Source organism: Castanea sativa, chromosome 4 (genome assembly GCF_040712315.1).
Source record: "Castanea sativa cultivar Marrone di Chiusa Pesio chromosome 4, ASM4071231v1".
NCBI lineage: Eukaryota > Viridiplantae > Streptophyta > Magnoliopsida > Fagales > Fagaceae > Castanea > Castanea sativa.
In genome coordinates, this window is record NC_134016.1 from 2,893,915 (window position 1) to 2,912,793 (window position 18,879).

An 18,879-nucleotide genomic window follows, 5' to 3' on the forward strand; every position below is an offset into this window, starting at 1 on the left:
TCGTAGCCTGTATTTTTTTAATTGACTTTACTGTTTGCTAGAGCTTATTTTCAGTTTAGTTGGCTTATGCAATCTTAGATCCAGGTTCGGTCACATTATGCAGGGTATTAGAATGATTAGTTCTCATTTAATGGAATTGTCTTTTAACTTTAAGCACATCAGCAAGGTCGCAAATTATGCAACGCATAGTTGGGCGAAGCATGCGCAGTTTGGGCAAGAAAAACAAATTTGGTTAGAAGACACTCCCCAACGGGTTTTTTATGTGTGCCAAATATTCATTTTTTACAATATATATATATATATATATATATATATATATATATATATATATATATCACTAAAAAAAAATTGGGTGAGGATTGGTCTAGTATCCAGGCACACTGGATCCATTAAGATAATAACATGTGTCCACTTTTGGACACATGTCACCATCTTAACAGGTTCAGTGCACTGGACCTAAGTCTCACTCAAAAAAATTTGCCTGAAATTATTTAGTTATGTAACTCTTTTTGGAATTTGAGTTTGCTAAACTTGAGTTCCAAGTAAATGTAGATTGTCTGATGTGGTATTTTCGGTCTAAGGATCCATGTGAGAAGTTATCTGCATAGAATTTGAGTTTGCAAGCTTGATTTTTCACTTGGAACTTGAGTTCCAAAAAAGGCTATATAACTAAATTACTTCCTACTAAAGTTTTTTAGTTATATTTTTTTTTTTTGCTAAAAGGGAATATTTGGAAAATAAATAAATAAATAATGCCCCTCCCCAATGTATCGTAGACTTTGTCAGTCATGATAGGTCCTCTGTGAGCTCTGTAGCCTATCCTCTTTCTATTATTGAAATTTTCTCTGGTTTAACACATGATTGAGTTCTCCATTCCCAAAGAAAAAGACCCCAGTACCCTCTCTTTTTCAATGGACTTTCAAATCCACACATCCTGTCTCTTCTATTCTTTCATCTCTCTCAATTCTAAACAGCACAACCCACTGGATCAAAGAGCACTTCAACCCTCACTCCACAGATCATGCACTCATGCGTCACATAGACCCTCTCTAGGTCCCAGATCAGAGAGTGAGAATTTAGGGTGTAGTTGAAGCGGGTAGAGAGAGAGAGAGCAGGAAGTCAGAGAGAGAGAAATGGAGATTGGAGGTAAAATTGGAAGTACCAATCTTGTTTGATCTATTTTTTTTATGTTTTTTATGGCTTAAATAGTGAAAATGGTGAGTTAAGTTACAGTAGGCCAGCAGAGTTGACCTCCAATGAATAAAGTGTCAACCTTTGAACTACAGGTCGGCAGTGTAAAACTGAGCCTGACCTCAAGTGGGTAAAATGTAAATAACCAAAAAAAAAAATTTTAAAAACAACATATGCCACCCTTATAGATAAAGCCATACAATTTGTTTCTTCACTTGTTAATATATTGATAAAGAAAAAATATACGCTTGCTAGAGTCAAAACCAGCATGATCGAGGGGGAGAAAATCTTCAATGATAAATTGCGTTAGGCGGTTGGCCCTTCGAGCAAAACCAAATAAGTAGGAGTAGCCATTCTCTATAATCATTCATCCCCAACCCAATAGAAAATAACAATACTTAGAATTGCTAAAAAAGGGGGGAGGAGAGCGAGTGTGATGTAGGATCAATAACCTCTGGGAGGGTGATTTTATTTAGGAAACAAAATAAATGGCTAGAACCTAGGACTTAAAATCAGTATCAAGCGAATAAGAATATTTGAAAAAAATATATAGGAAAATATATTAGAACCTAGTCATCGGCATCTAAGAATGTTTGAAATCAATACCGAGCATGATAGAATTGTTAAGTTAGCGGAAGCTCTGACACTAAATTATTGAATAAATGACTGAACAAAAGAGCTTTTATTAAGAGCTTGACACTTTGAATTACAGCACTTTATAAGCACTAATGCTTTTACAATACACACACCAACTCTCTAGACACCTACACACACTTCACCTTACATACAACTTCACACCTCTCTTGGTGCTTTATGACACTCACTCACTTCACACCTCTAGGAGTCTCTCACACTACTACACCTTACACTCCACTTCACTTCACACCTCACCACATCTATTTATACTAGGTGTATGTTGGTTAGGGAACCAACTTGAAGCTTCTAGATCTTCCTTTTTATTGGCATTAAACTAATGTCATTCTCCAACCTTCTAGACTATTCTATAAACATGGGACTAAAATTCACTAATGCAAGGAAGCTTCTAGAGAACTTTCTTGGAGAGAATTCTGGAAAGAGAACAAGAAAGAAATTTATGGAATTAGAGAGAAGTTTCTAGAGAGAGAGATTATGCGAGAAGTTCTAGAAGTTTCTAGAGAATTCCAGAGAGAAGCAAATTAAGTGGAACTCTAAAAATTTCTAGAGACAAGAGAGTTAGTGTTGATTTCTAACAAGAACCCAAAAATCAACCCTTGGAATCAATACCAAGCATGATAGAACCCAAGAATCAACCCTTGGAATCAACACCAAGCACTAGAGAAAGACCTCTGCCCCATATATTCATAATCGTATGCATATGATACTAAATTTTGGGACCTTTAATAGAACCCTCAAATTCCATTATAGAAATAAATAAATATATATATATATATATATATATATATATATTAGCCAAAAAAATGAAATGAAATAAATTTCTAATCTACCAAGAAAAGGAAATAACTTGTAATGTATTACATTAAATGCAAAATTAAAGATAATAAAATCTTTTAAGTCTTAACATCCATTGGCATCAATCATGATCAATAAAATCCAAGAAAATCAATCATTATTAATATAACACTTATGATGTCCGCACCAAAATACTAATATTGGACAAGTTTCTTAAATATTACAACTTGATTACAAAAACTCGTAAAAGAAAAAGCCACTCACCTTGGGTTTATAATTTGATGATGGATTTGTCGGAATTTTGAGTGATTTGTGAATCTCTTGTCGTTGATGCAAGGATCCCACTCTAAATCTTAACATTAGTCAGATAGAATTGTGAGAAATATGTTTGATTTGGGTTTGGCAAAGGTATTATGGGTTTAGGGATTTGTTTTGGGGATTTTGGGTGTAATGAGTCATTCTAGAGTATTTGGGTGAGAGGGTGAGCTAAATTTTATTTGCTTGCCTATCTCCCAAAAAAAAAAAATCCCAAGCCAAGTATAAAGCATAAAAATTTAATAAAGTTAAATAAATTGGTCGATACAATTTTGATGAGTAAGTTTTCTTAAAACCCAAAACCCAACTGAATACCCTTTTTTGAGTAGTTCTTACCCGCTATCAATTGACTATTTGGTCAAACTTGATCGTAACTACTCAATTATGATCAGGTTGGTCAGGTGGGTCGAATTGGGCAGTTTACTGCTAAACCCTAACCAAATGTATATTTTAGGCCTAAAATTAATAATTACAATCATCTACACAAATTTTTAATGGGATAATCTAAATACCCCACTCAAAAAAAGTGGACATCAAATCAAATGTCACAAATCCCTTAAAGAGAAAGTATATCACAAGACCATCTTATGGAGCACTCCTCTCACATTTGGTGGACCGTACTATTTGTAGACTTCTATAAGACTTACACACGGTGAGAGTAGCGCTTCATAAGCCGATCTCATAAAAATAATTCCCCAACCCACCCTCAAAAAGCCCACACTAAAGTGAAACCCGGCCCACCCCACATGTTAAACTTTAAAATAAAAATAAATAAATAAAAAAAGTTATCCCCAAATGGATCCCCACCAAAACAATAGCCCCATACAAAGCCCAAACCAAGCCCACCGACAGCTCACCAACACCAAATAGCAAAATCATAAGTGACAGTTAAAAAGAAACTGTTTCCTCCCGCGAAAAAGTGGTTTTTCAGGTATTAGTCTATTAGTGTTGAGAACTGGAAAGTTAAATGAGGCTCGTGGTCCTCAGACACTTTCTTCTTATTCTCTCTTTCTGTGTTTTTTTATTTATTTATAATTTATCTTTTTCTTGCATTCAACAAACTCTACGAAAATACCCAGAAAGGATCAAGATTCAAGAATGGTTAAGGAAACCGAGTACTATGATGTTCTTGGCATTAGTCCCTCTGCTTCAGAGGAAGAAATCCGCAAGGCTTACTATCTTAAGGTCTGGATTTTTATATATATATATATATAATGTTTGATTCTCTCATGTTTGTTACAGTTTTAAGGTTGTCTTTACTTGGTGGTAGTTATTTTTTCTTTCTTTTTTTATATTTGTTTTTTTGATAAACTCTTTTTTTTTTTTTTTTTATTATTTGGTGATAGTTTGGTATACATATTATTGGTATTAGTATTTCTAATATTTCACATGACATTTTTTTTTTTTATCATTTTTTTTCTCTAGATCTTCATGGACAATTACTAAATGGGGTTGTCTTATTTTATCTGTTATTGTATTGTTAGGATTGATAGAGGAAGCTTAGCTAGGAGACTATGACATAATAATTATGAGACCAGATGGTCTTTGATTGGTCATACAAACTTTGTTTGATACAATCAAGCCTTAGTTCCAAATTTTGGGATCGGCTGTGGATCCTCAAATAGTCTAGTCAGGAGGATTGAATAAATGCATTATTTTTGGCCGTTATGCTATCCGAAATCAAACTATCTTTTACTTCCTTAATTGGCATGTATTTGTTTCATGAAATATCATTTAAATTATGGGGTAGGACTTTCTTTATGTTCCTTTCCTCCTCTGAGATCATATAGTGAATGATATATATAAGAGAGCTGCTAATTTTCTGGTGCAGGCTAGGCAAGTTCATCCAGATAAAAATCCAAACGACCCTCAAGCTGCTGAAAGATTTCAGGCAAGTTCATCCAGATAAAAATTTACTAATTTTTTTTCCTTATAGAAAACTATAAGCCTGCTACACCTTTCTTAATTTTCCACTTCTTTGTCATAAAGAAGCAACTATAGCCGAGCATAGGCAAGCAATCTTAGTTCCAAAGTATAGTTGATGTTTCTTTTATCATAGAACTCATGTTATTTTTTATGTTCGCAGGTATTAGGTGAAGCTTATCAAGTTTTAAGTGATCCGGTGCAAAGAGATGCTTATGATCAAAATGGAAAAAATTGCATATCTAGGTACTGTTTTTAAGCTTGCGCTCATGGAGATATTGTGAGTTATTTTATTAATGCTCTGTTGAATTTCATATTACTATTAAAGAAACAATAAGGAATCTACTAGCAGAAAAGTTTTGATTTTCAATACTATTTCCTCTACTTTAGTGTTGTGGAATGACCTTTTTTACACAAATTTTGGCTTCATTTCTTCAACTTTTATTTCAGAAGGTGTTGTTAGACCAGACCAACAGTCAAACACAACATTGCATTGTCTTAAATTTAATTATGATTGCAGATTAAAAAAAAAAGTGAATGTAAACACATATGGTAGAACAAGGTGTTAGTTTATAAATTTGTCTTTAGCTACTTGAGTTCTGTGAGAAGCAAACTTACATTTAAAAACAAGAATCCAGGATAGTATCATTAAGAATTTTTTTCTTCTTAATGTTCTTCCTTGAAGGTTTTCACCTACACTCCTAATAATTTTTTGTTTTTCCATTCCAGAGACACCATGCTTGACCCCATGGCTGTCTTTGCTCTACTCTTTGGAAGTGAGTTATTTGAGGAGTATATAGGACATCTAGCTGTGGCATCAATGGCTTCTTCTGAATTAGCGAGTGAGAGTGACAATCCTGAGAAGCTGCATGAGAAATTGAAGGCAAGTCCAGTTAATTTAAAAATATCATTGTGTTCTGCAAGTAATTAACTCTTTGGAAGTAGCAGTCTTTTTAGCATATTTCTCCATGTAAGTTAGCCAAACTCAAAATAAAATGGTTGCAAGATGTTTGGTCAGAATTTTTTTGTTGTTGTTGATATTTTCACATTGTACCCAGCTAAATGTCATTCTGTTTCTCAGTTTGTATGCTTTGTGATTAGAATTCTGAGACACAAACAAATCAGAAGCATTAGCTGGCTGCAACCATCAGCCAAATACCCATTGTGGATCTGAATAGAAATTAGAATCCCTCTTGATATGACCTGGACATCATTTGGCCTTTTTCAGATCTCCCGAGTTACAGCCAGATGTAGCTTTAACTTACGCCTCGCTTAAATTATCATCCTTCACTGATAGCTACTGTTATTTATGTTTTCTAGTACATTAAAAAATAATCAAACCCTACTTGGTTTCTATAGTAAATTTCTCTAACCTATACCAGCAACTTCCTGGTGTGCAACTATATATAATGTAGGCTGTTCAGAGAGAAAGAGAAGAAAAGCTAGCTAGATCACTGAGAAGTTTTCTTAATCAATACGTTCAAGGTGACAAAGAGGGATTCTTATGGCGTGCAGAATCTGAAGCTAGACGGCTTTCTGGTGCAGGTTAGTTAAGCTTCATCCTGTCCCTTCAAATTACATTTTAAACATAATGTTGGTAGTGCAGGGTTATTTGTTTTGCCTATATATTATGTGTTTTAATGATTTTCTTCCTAAACTATGCAAGGGATCTCTAACTCTAAAATTTAACAACTAATATTGAATGATTCAGCACATTACGTCTTCCATTACTCTACAATATTGACAAAAATAAATGGTAAGTCACATTTTTACTCTCAACTTTAGTAACAATTGCTACTGTTGGTAGAGAAAATGATTAATGCCGTCTTTTAGGACTCTTTTTTTCTTTTTTGTTTGCCAGATTTAATAAAATTTACCCCTAATAAGAGCTTATATTGTATAAATAATTCTCCACGTAGTTTCACATTTCACAGGAAAGGAATTTATGATATTTCAACAATATTATACCTTAAACAATTGAGTTCAAATAGATCTCTTTATTTTGTTTTTCATAAACTTGATTCATATATACATTTCATAGATCTCTTTATTTTATTTTGTTTTTCATTAATGATTATATTCCATGATAATCATTAATCTAAATTATGAACAAGGAAAGGGAAAAGTGGTGACTAAAGAAGTCACTCAGATTCTAAGGGCTTGGCCAAGAATGAGAGTTGACAATTGAGAGAAAAAGAAAGTAAGGGAAAATGAAAAAGGGAATATGACAATCTACATTGAAAGATTAATTAGTCTCGGCTCCTGATGAAAATACCTTTTTGAACTTAGATACACCTTGGTTCCTAAGAGTTCCAACATCAATTTCTTCACTTTCTTCAGTGTATAAGTTGGTTATTTTTCAAAGTTCTACTTCTTTGTGGTAAAAAAAAATTAGTTTCCTCAATCATATTCACTCTCTTGTAATTCAGTTGAAGCAAAAGACTTCTTTCATAGCTATGAAATTTAGATGATGATGCGTTATAAGGCGGAATGTTGTCTATAATTTATGCCTCAACTATGGAAGCATGTTCTTTGGGATGAGACTCTTACACAGGCTTAACCAAAGTTGATTTCTATCAATTTAGAGAACCCAAAAGTTTTCATTGTGTAAATAAATTATAGGCAACAGTTAGTCATTTGTACAAACCTGTTAAGTAGCCTTTAGTTAATATTCTACTTCACTGATAAATGTATTAATGTTTGTAATTCTATTCTAAAATGTTACAGACACCAAATTAATGTTTGAGCCTGCCACTAGTGCACACACATGATGTTGGTAAATGATTTCTATTGTCTTAATATGCAGCTTCTGGAGTTGACATATTACACACTATTGGCTACATATATTCTAGACAAGCAGCACTAGAGCTTGGAAAGAAAGCCATTTATCTAGGAGTCCCATTTTTAGCTGAGTGGGTTCGCAATAAAGGACATTTCTGGAAGTCTCAGATAACTGCAGCTAAAGGTATGTTGATAATATATGAGCTAACCACACACCCCCCCCCCTCCCTCCTCCTTCCTCTCTCTTCTTTCTCTCTTCCTAAAACCACATTTCTGCTTGGAACTTTTGATGCTTTGCTGCCTAATTGCATTGAGAAAATATATTCAGGTGCTTTTCAGTTACTGCAACTTCAAGAAGACATCCGGCGCCAATTTAAAATGGATGGTAGTGCCCCTGAAAATGATGTTGAATCACATGTTCGCCTGAATAAAGACACATTGATGAACTCGTTATGGAAATTGAATGTAGTAGATATTGAAGTAACTCTAATACATGTGTGCCAAATGGTAATTTCCCTGTTTCCTCCAATTAACTAAAACATGTTCATGTTCCATTTTTGTTCTTTCCTACTAATAAGTAGTTATTCATACAGAACGTCACGCTCATGAATTTTAAATATTGTTGCAGGTGCTAAGGGAAAACCAAATTAGGAAAGAAGAACTTAAAGCTCGTGCAATGGCTTTAAAAATTCTTGGAAAGATATTTCAGGTGAAATAATTACTACAATTTTGCAAAGAACCTTATTTTTGTAGTTTTTATGAAATATTGGAATAAATTGCATTTGCTTTATTTTTTTATGTATTGAGAATATATATTTTTTTTTTGCTAGAATTGATTTTATTGAATAAGCTGTAAATCAGTGATTAGACAGGGCTAGAGCTACTTATGATGATGATGATACTGAATTTTTTTAAAAAAAAAAATTAATTGTTTATAGCTAGTAAATTGTTGTTTCTTTCAGAAGGGAAAGCGTGCACAAATTGGAGGTACATCAAAGAGTAAACAAACTGCTGACACAGATGATGATGATGATGGAAGCAGTTCTGATAGTAGTTCTGACGATGATTCACCAAGACCACTTTCATATCGAACCCCCCTACTTACTCAGGCATGTTAGAAATTTTTTAGACCAAACAAATCTCACTTATGCTGTTATGCGCTGTTCATGTATTGATATATGATACGAATTAGTTATAAACGACATATATCATTATTGGGTTTTTTTCGTTTTTCTTATATGACAGGGTATTGGCAGACTATTTAGATGCCTTTGTAATCCAGCATTTGATGTGGACGATGAAGAAATTGTCTACAAAAGCAAATGATGAATCATGACATGTATTTTACATTAGGTTCCACAGATGAGGCCGAGTACAAAACAAATATGTCAACAAATAAATGAGAGTTTTCTCCCATCGAGTCATGAATATACTGAAAGGACTGCTTGTTGAATGGGGGGTTGTGTTCCATTGGAGACACTGGTGCAAGCCATGAATTTGAGTTGTGTGATGATGTATTTAAATAGAAGCACAACATTGACACCATTGATATGCTCTGATTTTAAAGTGGCTAAATGCATCAATGTAGAAGTGACTTTGTCATTTACAAACTGAACGTTATTATGATATTGGGATACATTCCTATATATAGTCTTGTTGATCTTGTTTGGTGAACAATGGGTAGAGATTCAAGAGAGCTTTGATTGCATGTTACATGAGTTGGGCAGTCATCCATGGAGATTCCACTGGAAGTGACTCTGTCCTGGAGAGGTATTGCAGAACAAATACTAGAACCTTATTCTGCTACAATTCCTCTGCTAAAAAATGCTTCCTACTTGACCTTCCTAGGATTTGAGATCAACCCCATGGTTGCCCGGTATAGACAGTAGAGTTTTTTTTTTTTTTTTTTCCAAGTCATCTGTTACACAAGTAAAGCTACCTAAGGCTCAGCTGGAGTCCTTGCTGTCATTCCTCCTATTCAAATTCTCCTTAGAGCAACTACATCAGTCCATGGATAATCTTGCAAAATACAAAAAACAGCTCTTTTTACACATTTTAACCAAAAACTCACGCACATCAGTGGGTGTAAAATTGTGCATAAATATACAAGAGCTACAGTAACGGTTACTGTAGCTCATTTATACATTATTTTAATAATTTCTAATTTCGCTCATTTTTTTTTTCTCTCTTCTCCATCTGCAAAACCAACGCCCTCATCATCTACTTCTTCCTCTGATACACACACTCCCACAGACAAAATCAAAAATCAACCACAAAATCTACAACAAAATCAACCACAAACACTACAAAACCAAACACACCCACGCACGGGCACACCAACAGAGACAGAGAGAGTGGATCAGTGCTTGTGGCGGGTCGGCATGCTTGGATCGGAGTTTTAGATCGGAGTGCTTGGATCAGAGTTTCAGATCGGCGTTCTTCTCGCCGTGCTTGGATCGGAGTTTCAGATGGAAATTTCCGATCGGAGTTTCAGATGGAAATTTCATATCGGCATTTGGAATAGAGAGGAAATTTCAGCTTGGATCAGAGTTTCAGACCAGCGCCGTGCTCCCTGCTTGGATCGAAATTTCAGAGAGGAGTTTGAAATAGAGAGGAGTTTTAGAGAAGACTCTAAAATAGTCTTATGAGTGGAGAGAGGATTTGAGATAAAATAATAATAATAAAAATGAAAAAATGATGTGTAAAATAGAAAAAGTAAGTTTTTAGTGAAAAAATAAATGTTTAAAATACACAAACTGATGCGGTTGCTAGCAGTGTTGTTTTGTTTTATGACCTGAGCTGCAGGATAGGCTTGTAGTTTCTAGCACTATATTCTCATCTGCACAAAGCCAGTGTATTCAATACTGTCACGCTCATGATCTCTCTTCTCAAGCATTTTAATACATGATTGCTCAGGACTCTCTGTTACTGGTGATTAACCAGGTGTCCTTGTCCTCATTCTTCTGACACAATGTAAAAGAAAGATAATAGAGAGAAACAGACAGAAATTAACCAGGTATCCATGTCCTGTCCTCATTTTTCCAGAACACCAATAGCACAAATTAAGAGAGAGAGAGAGAGAGAGAGAGAGAGAGTAATCATGAACTATCACTGAGCAAGTTAAATATCTAACAAATTTACAAGATAATTCCAACTATTCTGGCAAATACTAGTTTATTATCTTCAGGCAATTCCCTCTATATTACATATAGGATAAACAATTCCAAAATCCTGTGGGTATATTACTACAAGAAAAGGTGCCAAACAGAAGAAGATAATATACTTGATAGTTACTTGGCAAGCTCCACCCCGAAGAGCATCCGCAAATGCCCCCAGTACTTAATAGTTAATAGGTGGCTGGTGAGATCCAGAAGAAAAGCACAAAAAGACATGCTATGTGAATTTTAAGTGCTACGATGAGGATGAACTTTCATCATCTGAGGAGCCATAATGCTGCCTTCCATTAAATTCAGGAAATACTGGTGGAAGGGTTGGATTCACAGGCATAGGAAATTGGCGGGATGAACCAACTATAGTTCTCTCATTAACTTTTCCAACTTCCTTGCATACCTGGTCAAGAGTAGAAAGAAAATCCCTTACCACCAAGAAAATCCGGAATGGATGAGCTTCTTCTTTAGCTGAGTTCCCATGGAAATACTCAGTTATTTCTTTCACCAGAGAGAGAGCAACTTTCTCTTGGGCTTGGATCTTTACAATCTCTTCCCCAGCCTTCTTCAAGAACACATTCATTGACTCTGAAAATTTTCGACTAGTCTCCTTCAATGCAAGTTCTTCATTTAGTTTCACAACTTCAGATATTTTTGAGATTCCCTCAGCAAGTTTTGCAACTTCATTACTGAGAACATCTGAATCCATTGCAGCAGCTTTCTTTACATTGGTGAGCTCCCCACTCAAACCCGAAACAACTTGCAAGCCAAGCTTCCTATGTTCAACTTCATCCCGCAAAGCAGACTGCTGACTTTTCTCAGCCGGTTGACTCTGATTGGCACCAGCGAGACGAGAACCTTCAGTTCTAATGATTTCCTGTACAACAAAATGCAAAAGAGTGGTTTTTCCATCAGTTCCCTTAACATCAACAAGCTTGAGCAGTGTGTCCAGCTTGAATGCATGGGCATCTCCACGGTTGGTGCCAACATTCATGCGATTCCCAGTTTTGAGTACTGCTTCAAGAAGCTTCATGAACATTCTGCTGTTCTTCAATTCTTCACAAGCTACCTGTTGAAAATGAAGTGTGAACAGCAGCTGGTAAATATCTACATAATCAGGAAAAATTAATTCTGACTTCTCGAATAAATGAAATAATAAATAGCAGGGAGAAGTTATACTGCTGGGAGAACTAAAGAGGAACTGCAGCCACTAGAATCATTGAAAGTGAGAAATTTATTTGGACTTAATTTAATATTTCTCCTATACTCTGCCTCATGTTTGGGCAGCAAGAAACTAGTAGAGGAGAGATGGTCACATATGTTACTTTGGCCAGGTGCACTTGGACAAAGTGATTGATCCAGGTTACTGGCTATACAACTCTATACTAAGCAGGCAAAACATATAACAGCGCATGTAATCTGGATTAAAACCTTGTTTACTTTGACTCATTCACCGTATAAGATATAACTCAATCACCACACGCACTTGCACTTTAGTGGTCGTGTCTACTCTTGGCGCTACTGAAGTACCAAGTTTCTTGGAGAAGAATAGTGATTTCACCCAATCTCAATGTTTTACTTATTGAATGCACTATATAATAACTTAGTGGAGCACTTAAAACTGGTGTTTTCAATATAAAGCAATCCAATTACATTTCTATATATATATATATATATATATATATATATATATATATATATATAAAGTGTATACTTTCTGGATCTGCTCAACAGAAATATGCAGTTTCTTACCCTAACTGGATAAGCCAACCTTGCTATTATAAGTGGGGAGGCCAAATTAATTAGTTGGAGCCATAGATAGAACCCCCTTTGCTCAATTGACAGTGAAGGTATACCTACCGCTCATTCCATATTAGCCATGCGTGAAATTAATTAGTCTCATACTGAAGGAGTCCATCCATTTCCAGTTCAAAATGTTATGCAACTCAAACAGTCAAACTAAAGCTTTTCTGTTGGGTAATCATAACTCAGGAAGAAGGTCCTGAATATTATTTATATTTCTTTAGGCATTAGCAGTGGTAGGAGATGGGGGAATAGGGGCTTGGATTAGCCTTTCAAGGCTACCATTTGAGAGATTCTTTAAAACATTGCAAGAAAAGATGCTCCTGAGCATTTGGCCAAGGATTTTTTTTTTTTATATGTATATATTCATAATTAGATTGGTTGCAGTTGCACCACTGTAGGTCAAGAGGGGAAAAGAGCCCAGGAAGTAATGAAAAAGTGACCAGACAATACAAATTATCATAAGCTTTGTTTGTCAAAATGGATTGGCTTTAAAGTTTAAACATAAGTCAAATTAAAAAGAGGAAAAGGTACCACAGAATCCTCTCCTTTTTCCCCCCTTTTTCATTGTTAAACTTTTGACTAATTTGAAGCTCATGTGCTCCAGCCTTCTGATCACTGTTCAGGATATAAAGGCATATGTATATTGGGACGAAAAATGATTAAGACTAAGGAGAGCTGCAAGGACCATATTGATCCAGATAGATATGCAGCAAGCGTTCAAGTGGTACTGTGATAGAGCGAAAAGGTTTTTATTTCAAAATATTCCCACCAAACATATAGCAAAGGAGAGCGTGCCTAATTAAATTAAGGTACTATAAGTATATGAACATATCGGAGAATTAAAGACGTACCTCCAGAGTCTCAAAAGACCTTCTAAGGTATTCTACTTCTGAATCAAAATTGGCAATGTAGAGCATTGCATCCACCCTTTTAAATGCAAATGGTATATCAAGCACAGCCTTTAGAAATTTCTCAGCTGGGCCTAGCTTAGAGGGTGATTCATCTTTGAACTCTTTTAGTTTACGTTCTTCCTCTTTTGTAGGAGCCATCTTCAGTAAACTTTCAAGAAGTTCTGTACCCAATGTATCAGAGTTGCCTGTTTGCAGGTAGATAGAAGTTCAAAATATTCAGATCTCCAATTGATTGGGTGATTAAGGATTATATAAATACAAATGCATTTGTTATATATATGGCAGATACAAAAGGGCTGATGACTTTGACACAGGTATAATAAGACTAACAATCCTAATGAGACAAGAATGAAATGCAGCGACCCATTCTAGAAAGGAGGAAAATTCTTTTAACTTCTGGTATCTAGAAAGTACAAACACAAATTTCTATAATATGAAATCAGTAAATGCATGAAACTTGTAATTTAGGAATGGCACTGCTCATAAGGATAGAGTGGTGTTGGATTTGTCACACCCAGAATCATGCAGCACACGCAAACACAGAGAGTGCTTCCTATGTAGCCATGTCTCAAGTTCAAGGACAGAACTGCACTATGGTACATGCTATATTAAGTAGGAGATGGTGAACATAAAAGGTTCAACAACAATAGAGATCTTAATAATTTGGTTTCGGCTTTTGAGATGAACAATGCTACTAGCATTAACTATAAGTACAAAAATTAAACGCTACCTTATGGCTACGTTTGGTTTTGAGGGATTGGGGAAGAAAAGAAAAGAAGAGGAGAAGAGAAATAAATTCCTTTGTTTGGTTTGGAATTAGGATGTATTGGAGCGAAAAGAGAATGGAGGGATTCATTTTCCTTTCACTTGTTTGGTTTGTGTGACCCACCAATAAAGTATATTTCCTTCCATTTCTCCCTTACAAACCAAACAAGTGAAAGGAAAGTCACTACCCTTTCCTCTCCTCTCTTCCTCCCTTTCCTTTCTCTTCCCTCTCCTTTTTTTTTTGCCAAACATAGTGCTAATGCTTTCCATTCTAAATTTCTGATCATTATAGTCAAAACAGGATTTTGGGGCCTACTTACAGTCACAGAACCACAGAAATTAAAAACACCAAGGCTATGCAGTAAGAAAAAGACTGATGGTAGTGTTTTCTAGACTGGCAGGGCCCATAAGGAAAGTGTACCATCTTAAAACAAAACCACTGATTTAAAAAAACAAAAAAAAAAAAAAACCTGTCGCATTCAGAATATCTGGTGTCCAAAAGCTTGAGATTATTTTTAAACATGCCTCATGTTTCAAGCTCATAAAGTTAGGCGGCACAAATAAACAACAATTTCAATAATTAAACTGCAATGCCCGGTAACCATAAATTGCCAACAAAAGTTCAAAACAAGGAACAAATTTCATATCAAAAAAGCAATTGACTGTACATTCACGGAGGTAATTGTTATTTTGACAATGGACATCACAATACTACTAAGGTTAAACATAAAGTTAAATCAGTTACCTTCCAAAAGACCTTCACAGACTTCTTCAATGGTCACATTCAGTGCCCTCAACAAAATTGCAATATTCTGAGACTTCTTCGGATCAAGCACCCGATTCTCCTGGCTCGACAAAGGGAGAACCAGACGCCGGCCATTATCTTTCAGACTCATATTGGAATTACCATTATTAACCATAAACAGTGTCTCAATCATTTCCTCATTCAATCTGCAACAAAAACAACAAGATTCTACAAACTTTAACATAACACAAAACAAAAAAGAAAAAGTGACACACACAAAACACAATCCAAAACAAGAATCTAATCAACAAGGAACTTTTAAGAGACATTCTTAAGAAAGTGAATTATAACTTACTGGAAAGAGCTAGATTTCAGCTGATCCCACACCATAGCTCGATCCGAACTTGCTCTAACTTTATCCCAATGCAAAGGTTTCAACTTTGGCCTTGGAGTCTCCTCATGCCTCTCCAAATTCTCATTGCTTTGAGGCTGTTCACTACCTGACATTGGTGCCAAATTCTGCAACACCACAGGCCTAGTAGGCGGAACAAGTACTGGCGGCCCTGAATTGGGTTCTCTGCTCAGCCTAGGAGCTGCCGGACCCTCCCAATACCTCGGTGGCGGCATCGGTGGTGGCGGTGGAGGCAGTTTTCTCGGCACATACCGGTTCGAAACACTCCGAATCATCCTTGGAGATTGCTTGCTGCTCTGCCCCAAAACATCAGAAGTCCTCGCCGGAGAGTTCAGAGTATTCCCTGAACCTCTCTCCGAAGACGAAGCCGACAAAGAAATCGGCGGCAGCGATGTCAGAATCGGCCGAAATGGAGCTGAACCGGGAAATTGTACCATGCCCGGAACCGGAAAACTGATCACAGAGTCCGGAGACTTGGATTTGAAGCTTGCAGGACTGAAATTCAAAGCAGGGGATACAGAATTCGACACAGAACTAGCTGGAGAAGCCGAATTCGAACATGGGTACGAAGGAGTTCTCGAATTGAAGCTTCTACTCCCGAAATTCTCAACATTGAACACTCTTTGCGAGCTCGACCCGTTAAAAACCGGACTCTGATCTTTTCGGCCCGAAGATCCTCGTGGCGAGAAGAACTCTTCTTCTTCTTCCTCCTCTTCTTCATTTCCCGAAGAACCCATTTCGGCATTCCGATATATCGGCCCGAAATTGTGTTTTGGAAGCGGTGGAAGTGGTTTGAGCTCAGGGGACCCGAGTTTGTGATATTGAGTCGAAGGTGGGAGATGGGTAATGGTTGAATTCTGTAAAGTCGATGAATTTATTACAGTTTCGTCGTTTGGTGCTCTCGAATCGGGTAAAGTACCGAGATAGAGAAACTCGGAGCTGTTCGAATGTGAAGGAAGTGAAGAAGAGCAGCGAGGTTTGCGAGTTCCATCAGAGGTGGCGAGGTGCGGAGGGTAAAGGTGGATACTGTCTGAAACAGAGAGCGAGGCCTTTTCGTCTGCGGTGGTGTGGTGAGTGTATTTTCGGTAGTAGAGGAAGGCGGAGAAGGCGGAGAGGAGAGCGAGGAGGAGGAGGGAAGTGGAGACGGAAATGGCGATGAGGTGGCGGTGGGAGGAGGAGGTGGTGGTGGTGGTGTGAGGGAGGAGGAGTGAGGAGATGTTGGCTGGGAAAGTGGCGAGTGCGTTTGGCGACGGCGGCGGTGGCGGCGAAGGGTAAGTTGGGAAGAATGGGTTTTGGTTTGTGGTGGTGGTGGTGGGAGTTGAGGAGGTGGAGGAGAAGGGTTGTTTTGGTTGTTGTTTTGGGGAGAGAGATGGTTGTGGTGATGGTGATGGGGAGACAGTTGTGGTGGTAGTTGACGGTGGGAAAAACGGTTGATGGAGGAGGTGGCGGTGGTGAGGAGTGGTGGCAAGAATGGTAGTAAAGAAGAAGAGTGTGATACAAAGCAACACAATGATGCTGGTGATGGTTGGCATTGTGTGATGTTTTTTTTTTCTTTTTTTTTCCTTAATCAGTGAACATTGTGTGATGTTTTTTGATTCATGATGCTATGCTATACACAACCAACAACAAAGAATGGTAGCTCAGTGTTCAGTGTTCACAGCAAACTGCTTCCTTTTCTTCTCATAGGGTCAGCTACAGTAACACACTACTTCTGAAAAGAGAGATGGCCCTGCTGCAAAGTGTGTAGGTGGTGATGGTGATGATGATAAATTGAGATGTGGGGTGTTTGTGTGTGTCACTGTGTGAGGAAAGTATGGTAAAGATGAGATAATAATGTGTAAGAGAGAAATCTTGGAGATAGATATGTAGAAGAGGTTAAAATCTTTCTGACAGACTAAGATATATAGTTCATTATTGGGATTTGTATTTCGTTTCTCTCATGACTCATATCTCATATATCTGATATCTCTCTCAATGTTATTGAGATTCTTTTCAGTCTTTTACTACCGCCACAAACAATAATAATATCAAAACACTGGTGCAGATGAGCTGGTTACACTGTAGTGGTGAAAGTGAAAGGAATCAGTAATCAGAGAGAGAGAAAAAACTTTCTTTTTTTTTCATTGTCCTTTGAACCTTACGTGTTTGAAAAAAAGTGGGCATTTTTTTTGGTTTTGGCTTTGGTTTTGATTTTGGTTTTGTCTGCTGGTGACACTCCTAGCCATGGCAGAAAAAGTAGGGGAGGCTTTTATTGAACGGTGGGGAGTGTTGAACCACGCTCCAATGGTGCGTGTGGAAATTACGTCTCCGTAAAAAGTGTTTTCTTTTGAATTTGACCATACAAATTGGTTTTCACTTTTCACTGTCAACTTTAGTGCCACGCGCTTAGAAAGAATAGACTTTGCATTTCTGTAGACGCGGCAAAAAGGGTCGGCACATGACAGCCCGACCGAGACCGACCTGAACCCAAAAAATTGGGTTGAGCTGTGACCCGAGCCGACTAAGATCCATTTTTTTTATTATATTTTAAAAAAATAATAATAATAATAAAATTATGACAGGATCATTTACTTATTTGTTTTAAGCTTTATAATTCATTTATAATTCACAACTTAAAATCAATTGACAAATATAATGCTAGTGCCATGTAATTATTTTTTTTAATAAAATAAAATCAATTTTGAAATTTTTTTTACATTGTCATTTAAATACAATTACCTCAAGAAAACAATTGAAAAATGAATAATTGAGGCATTCTTTACACTTAAATAACACGATAATTTGGTTATACAAATAGAGGCAAAATATATATATTTGAAATTATAGACATGAAATTGACATAAATTATGGATGCCAAAGCCTATCTTTTAATAGTCCATAACCAAAATAAATGGCTTTTTCAAATAAAAGATAATATTTTCTAAAATGTGTGCTATTTAACAATTACATAATATTTACAAAAAATGATCATAAATAAATAAGTAAACAATCAAAGTTTGATGTATATTTCCAAATTGAAACAGAGTATCGACGATAGTACATCTAAAACTAAACACAATTACTATATTATGAAATTAGTTATCAAAATTGTAAATTTCTTATATAATTTCTTATATAATTTGTAATTTTGTTCTCTGTTTTGGGATGTTGATTGTAAAAATGAAACTTGTGTGTTTGTTTTAATTAGATTTCAAATGCTTAACTAGACTCCTTTGTGTTTGTCCTATTTTTTTAATTATTGAACAAGTCAATTTGTTTATTTATGCTCTTTCTTAATATGTGTGGTGAATTCAAAGTAATCAATGGCGGCTTCAGAAATTTTGTTTAGGAGGGTCATTAAAAAAATTGAATAATTTTTTTTGAATATATCCAGTTATCAAAAAATAAAATTTAGAAATGAAACTTTACAATTTT

At 36.1% G+C, this 18,879-nt stretch overlaps 2 protein-coding genes across 2 annotated transcripts; one reads left to right on the top strand and one right to left on the bottom strand.

Moving 5' to 3' along the window:
* The first annotated feature begins 3,993 nt into the window (after positions 1-3,993).
* Positions 3,994-9,289, top strand: LOC142630489 (chaperone protein dnaJ 10-like). The gene is made up of 10 exons (XM_075804488.1): positions 3,994-4,140; positions 4,787-4,846; positions 5,042-5,124; positions 5,608-5,761; positions 6,294-6,423; positions 7,685-7,843; positions 7,988-8,166; positions 8,288-8,368; positions 8,622-8,768; positions 8,905-9,289. Exons 1-10 carry the CDS (start codon positions 4,054-4,056, stop codon positions 8,983-8,985), a joined length of 1,161 nt encoding a protein of 386 aa, XP_075660603.1. The 5' UTR covers positions 3,994-4,053; the 3' UTR covers positions 8,986-9,289.
* A 1,465-nt stretch (positions 9,290-10,754) lies between these two features.
* On the bottom strand, positions 10,755-17,458 carry LOC142630488 (formin-like protein 2). The gene is made up of 4 exons (XM_075804487.1): positions 15,409-17,458; positions 15,054-15,259; positions 13,484-13,728; positions 10,755-11,895 (listed from the first exon to the last, which is right to left on the bottom strand). The coding sequence occupies exons 1-4, from the start codon at positions 16,995-16,997 to the stop codon at positions 11,071-11,073; spliced, it is 2,865 nt and encodes a 954-aa protein (XP_075660602.1). The 5' UTR covers positions 16,998-17,458; the 3' UTR covers positions 10,755-11,070.
* Positions 17,459-18,879: the final 1,421 nt, after the last annotated feature.